The sequence below is a fragment of the Rhodofomes roseus genome (assembly GCF_022264815.1).
Source record: "Rhodofomes roseus strain CIRM-BRFM 1785 chromosome Unknown C8Q71scaffold_4, whole genome shotgun sequence".
Classification (NCBI taxonomy): domain Eukaryota; kingdom Fungi; phylum Basidiomycota; class Agaricomycetes; order Polyporales; family Fomitopsidaceae; genus Rhodofomes; species Rhodofomes roseus.
In genome coordinates, this window is record NW_025952960.1 from 2,095,549 (window position 1) to 2,101,530 (window position 5,982).

The window sequence follows — 5,982 nt, forward strand, 5'->3', positions numbered from 1 at the left end:
AGCGTCCTTTCCCTATGTAGGGGGCTGACGCGGTTGTGATTAGTGTGGAGACGAGGCGGTGGTCAGTCGGGACTCCCGTGTATTGGATGTCCCACGTTAGTGCGTGTGAGAGTATGTCGCTCGACACATAGATCCGGTCTAGTCTTGAGCGAGAGGTTCCTCCTCGTTGGGGGAACGAGAAGTCTTTTGTTTTGGGCTCCGCGTTTCTCCATCCGTCGTGTACATGTAGTCTGCTTAACAGGTCTCGGAGTGCTTGGGTTGCTGCTGTGGGGTCGGCTTTCGCGGGGAGTCTGTCTATGGCGTCCTCTACTATGTTGAAGTCCCCGAGTAGGATGTCTACTCGGGGGATTGTTCCGTCTCTTACTAGGTTGTCCAGGCTTAGCCAGAAAGTTGCGTTCTCGGCCGTTCCGTTGGGTGCGTATATATTGAGTATTGTTAGTTTGGCCTCGGCGTGCCATTTCATCTTCATCAGAATAGCTCGTCCTGGTATTATCTCTTTAACGGAGACGTCGTCTACGTTTGCTATTTCTCTGTTTAGTACAAAGGCCACCCCTTGGGCCGCAGTCGCGTTCTCTGCGGCACTGTTATATATACGTATGCGTCTTCCGTAGAGTCTATGGATCTCGTCAATGTGTTCAGGATTTAGGTGCGTTTCTTGTAGGCCGATGACGCCAATCTTTTTCTCGCGCAGGAGCTGGTTGAGGGCATTCCATTTGCCACCGTTCAGACTGGAGATGTTTCCTCGACCGCATATGTTTAGGGAGGCGACGTTCATTGAGGCTTTCGTCTTCCTTCCTCTGTTGCGCGTTCGTTCAGATCTGTGCGGAGAGTTTGCCCCGTCTCCCGTCACTTGGTCAGCTTGGGGTGACGGGGCGGGTTGAGGTGTCCGGCCGCCGGGAGGCGGTAGGGGGCTGCTACCGGTCCTGGCGGTCGCCCTGCCGCCGTATCCTGCCGACGAGTCGCTAGTTTCTCCATGGACAGGGGGCATGGTGTCTCCTCTTCGTCGACAGGGAGGAGAGCCGATTGTCTGGGAAGCATCCGTGTGTTGTGTTGTTGTGTTAATTGTGTTCGTCGTTGCTGTACTGCACTCTCGCTACAACGATATGCGGGAGGAGGGGGACCGCTCCTGGGCCCCTCAGGTGACATGCGGCGACGTCGGAACGTGCGCGCTTTACCATACTAAGGCGGGCAAGTCTAGAAGTGCCCTACGCTAGGGTGAGAGAGGGCTTATCTGGCGGGGCGGGCTTTCCTGTCCCGTTTTCGGTCAGTATATGTGGGCGCCGTCACCGTCAGAGGCCGGTTAGTTGATGTGTTTGTGTCTCGTTGTTCTGTTTTATTAGTGTTAGTGGGCAGGGTTAGGTCTCGTTTCGGCCGGGGGGCATTTGCGGGTCTTAGGTGTATGAGCGTGGCCCATCGTCATTGAAGTGGTCATTGCTTAGGACAGGGTTCGTACATTCAAGATGCTATCGTACATTCAGGATGGGGGCGTGGGTTAAGCGGCGTGGGGGGTTCATGTAGTATGCGGGGGCTTATGTATTTATCGTGAGTGCCACCAGTCGACGTTTGCCTCCTGGAGGAGGTCTGCGTGGGTCGTCGTGTCTGTGCGCGATCTCGTCTGTCCTCTCGCTCCGTATCCGCCTCGGTTACCACCTCTGTTACTTCCGTAGTTTCCGCCATTATGGCCTCCGAAGCTACCTCCGTGGTGTCCGCCGCGGTGTCCTCCGCGGGCGCCTCCGTGTCCTCTCGTAGCGTTATTGGGGGGTGGGCCGCGTCGGTGGTCTGCGTTGGCGGCCGCTTGTACTTCTTCGCGGGAGGGGCCGAGCCATCCGGGGACGGAGGGGAGATCGCAAAGACCGAGGGGGTGGTCGATGGAGTGGCAGAGTTTACAGAGGAATTCTTCCGTGATCAGGACGGCTTTGGCGCCATTGTCCGTGCTGTAGGGCTGCTGCCTGACGGTTTCCCGCCAGATGTGCCAGTCCTGCGGGTGAGCGGTCGGGGATTCGCAGTACAGCTGGATTAGTGGGTTGATCGCTCCTCCTGCGGTTTGTCTCGGCATGCTGCGAATGCGGACTGATCTGACGATGTGCGCGAAGGCGACTTCCGGGGGGGTCGCTCCCCACTTACTCAGAGGGCCTAGCTTCTTGTCCCGTTCAATCGTTTCGAAGGTACGGGCTCGTAGGGGGTCGCGGCGGAAAGCGGCTTGGAAGAACGGTAGGATTTGTTCGGTCTTCATCGTCCCGAAGGCTTGGTTCTTCTCCCAGGCGCCCATCCATGTCGACGGGGCGAGGGTGGGGTCGAGGAAGCGTACGGCGAGGCCTTTCTTGACGTGCCATTTCTCGGCGATGAGGGTCTTCTTCTGGGCATCGGTGATGCCTTGGAGGAGCATACAGAAGGGGTTGTCGTTGTGTTTCGCTACGGCTCCGTTGATGGTGTCGGGGATGTAGATCTCCGGAGCGGGGATGTGGAAGGTCTGCTTTAGCGAGTTCTCGAGGAGGTTCATGCGGTGCCATTGGTCCGCATCTCCGTCCCTGGCGCCGTGGGCCGCGAAGAAAAAAAGGACGCCGGGCCTGTCGGAGCCCTGCCATCTCGACGCCTGGTCGCGGCATTGTCCATCGTGCTTTGAGTAGAACGAGCTACCCTGGATTTCCCTCCAGTCGCCCTCGGGCCTAGGGGTTACCGTCGTGGGTTTGAAGGCCTGTGCGAAGAAGGACGCTCGGCTGGGGCCTGGGTCCGCGGGGCCGTTGCTCGGCGGGAAGGTCTGTGTCAGGGGGTTGAAGGGGTATTGTTCGTTGTATTGTGTGGGTTGCCGGGCCTCGCCAAAGACGTAGGGGTTCTGCGGGGCTTCCTGGGGGAGTGGGTAATCGCCTTGGATCTGCCAGGCCTCTTCGTCAACTGCCATGTCGTCGTCTTCCCTTCGGGCGTTACGTTGGGCGGCGTCGGCGTGCGATGCGTATGAGATGATCGATGCGGCTCGGGACTGGGGGCGCGACTGCGCGGCTGTCTCACCCGTCGGGTTCAGTCGAGGTGCCGGTGGTCGCCGTGGCGGCGTGACTGGGGGTCTCGTTGATTGCGCCGGACGCCAGCGCGGGGTCTGGGTCATTGTTAGGACGTGGTTAGGTTGTTTGTGGTCTAATTGGCTTACCGGAACATCGAACTGGGGTTCGCCCGGCGCGTCTCCTGGGGGGTTGTACGGCGGCTGGGGGGCGGCTTGTAGCCTTGGCGTTGGTGCTCGGCCTAGCGACTGTGGGGGGGCTGGCGTGTCTCGGGGTTGCGTCTGGTATGTCGGGGCGACTGGGGGCGCGTTCCACTGGGCAGGAGGGAAGATGTTCCATTGCGATGGTTGGGGGGGGTTCCACAGCGCGGGTGGCAGTGGGTTCCCTTGTGCGTAGGTAGGAGGGTCTGTTCCGCGGGGGGCGTTCGGGCCGTACGAGGGGGGGTGGCTCGGTGGATGAGGCCTGTGTTGGCGCTCGTAGGTTTGGGATACGCGAGGGGGCTGTCTTGGCGGGGGGCCGGTGGGGTTCGGGAATCCGAAGTTCCTGATCATCTCGTCCATCTCCGTGTCCTCGAAGTCGCCTTGTGTGGCCGGCGCCTGGTTTGGGGGGCCCGCTGCGTGGTTTGCGTGTCCTCCACTCCAGAAGATGTCCTCCTGGATCGACGGGGGGGCCCAGCTGGGGTCGTTCCCGGGGGTCCATTGGTCTGGCCTTTGTGGGAAGGGAGGGGGGCGGTGGGCCGGGTTGATATTCGATGGGTCGAAGCCGTTGTACGCATCGATGTCTCCGACGGTTGGCTCTCGGTCTGAGTTGTAGCCCGGCGTGAGTAGGAGGTCGTTCTTGGGGGACTCGGTAGTGTCGGGGAGCTGCCTTGGCTGGTTCTGGACTCTGGTGACTGGCTGGGGGCGCGAGGCCTCGTCACTATCGTCGGAGTAGTCCTCGATACGTTGGCGTTTTCGTTTGCCGTCGGTGGGCCGCGCCTGGGCGTCGTGGGGGGTCGCGAGCCGCACTGGGTCGGCTGGGATTATCGGGAGTCCGAGACCCACGGCGGCGATCACCGTCTTTTTGGCCTTTTTCTTCTTAGGCTGCTCGGGTTGCGTATTGGCTGGGGTGGGCGTCCGCACGGTCTCGGCCGCGGCCCCGGGCTGGGTGTCCAGCACCTTCGCCGTGGTGGTCTGGTTGCTTGCCAGGGCGCTGGCGACGTTCGTCGGGTCGGGCATCGTGGGCGTGGGGGTCGCGACATTTGTCTGGGCGTTGGAGGGCGCCAGAGCTGACGTGTTTAGGTGAGTGATGGTCGTCGTATCTTACAGTGGGTTGGTGCTTTACCATTTCTGATGTCTCGCATACGCGTCGAGTCCTTGTTCGCAGCCACGGCCGCGAAGGACGGGGAGCCTGGTTGGCCCGGAGAGCGTCTCCCGCTGTTCCAGGGGTTGTTTGGGACGCGGGTTTGCGAGTTCTGGTTGCTGATGGACGGCTGGCGGGTTAGGCCCGGTGTCTGGGCCGGCGGCTGAGCTGGGTTCGTGGAGTTCGCGGACATCTGGGGGTGGCTTGTGGGGACGAGAGCGACCTGGGGTTGCGTGTCTGCTGGAAGGAGACGGCGTAGCTTGGACCTCGGGGGGTTGGAGGGCAGGCCAGGGCTTGTTCGTTGGTTTAAGGGATGCGGGGCGCGCGTCTGGGTTACGCCTCCCTCGGGTCCTAGCATGCTTCCCTGATGGAGGTTCGCCTCTCTGGCGAGGAGGGGTGTTGGTACTTCGTTCGTCTGTCTGCGAGTGGCCCCGGGGGCGATCACCTCATAGTTCTCGTTGGGGCTGCCCGACTTTGTTAGAATGGTTCATGTGGGGTGAGTGCTCTATGGAGGTCTTACTTGCGGGTATCGGGTTGGCCCTTCTGTTGCGGTGGGGGTGATTGGTGTTCCTCCTCGTCTACCTCATTTTCGGTCGGTGGGTTGAGGCTGGGTGCCGATCGCGCGAGCTCGGCATCTCTCTTAGTGGCGTCGTGGGCTGTGATTGGGTCGGTGTGTTGGGCGTTGCTGCCATTGGCTGGGTGTATCGTTGCCTCTTTTCGCCTCCGCTGGGGGGCGGGCTTAGGAACCGTCTTGGCTTCAGCCGGGGGAGGGATCCTCGTTGTGTGTTTCGTTTTCGGTTCCGGGTTGGCTAAGTGCGAGTTTGTGATCCGTGCCAGCCGGTTCTTGAACTCGTCGATCTCGTCTTCGTTCGCATTGCGGGCGTAGGGGTATTCGTGTGGACCGACCTTAGGGTGGGCATGCCGTAGAGCGTGGTGGGGGGGAGGGAAGTCGCTAAGGGATTGGTAGTGGTTCTGGTGCGTGAAGCCTTCGAGTCCGTCGAGACGCGTCCACGGGACAGGTACACGTAGGTTGCATGGCGGAGTGGCGCCGGAGATGGAGAACGTGACCCAGTGGCGTCTAAGTTCGCAGATTGCCGAGAGGAGTCCTGTCCCGGAGGATCCTGAGTCAGTGATCAGAGTGATGAGGCTCCCTTTCTTGAGGGGAGCTGGCGGTTCGACGTCCGCGGTCCAGGTGCGTCTTGTGTCGGTAATTCCGTATGCGGCTGGGTAGGGTAGGATGATGACCTCGATTATTAGTTCGTTTTGTCCATTGTATAGGGGGGAGAAGGATGGGAGGGTTGGTTTGGGGGGTATCCAGGTGTCTGGGTCTCGACGTTTGCGGTGCTTTCGTTTTGGGGTAAGTGTTTTATTCTGGGTGGGATCGGGTGTCTGTTGGGATTTCATGCTGATTTATGGCTCACGTAGGGGCGTCGGAGGGGCGTTCGCTTCCCTTGGTGCGGTGCATTATTCGTTATATGCGGTTGCGCTGACCGGGCGTCTTTTTAGCATGGTTTCTGTCTGTTTAAACGCTTGTGGCGCTCTTTTAGTAGTTCTATTCTCTTCCGTTCGTTCGGTTGCCGGCAACCTGGCCCTCCTGTTGCAGCAGGAGGAGGGAATAGAGCTTGGTGTGGGGAGCGGCCAAAGCGGC

The 5,982-nt window shown here is 60.4% G+C and overlaps 1 protein-coding gene across 1 annotated transcript; it reads right to left on the reverse strand.

The window, feature by feature from the left end:
* Positions 1-1,537: 1,537 nt before the first annotated feature.
* On the reverse strand, positions 1,538-5,738 carry C8Q71DRAFT_855004 (uncharacterized protein; the record flags this gene model as incomplete). Its single annotated transcript, XM_047927133.1, has 4 exons — positions 1,538-3,091; positions 3,143-4,260; positions 4,317-4,798; positions 4,855-5,738. 4 exons carry the CDS (start codon positions 5,736-5,738, stop codon positions 1,538-1,540), a joined length of 4,038 nt encoding a protein of 1,345 aa, XP_047782625.1.
* Between the last annotated feature and the right edge of the window lie 244 nt (positions 5,739-5,982).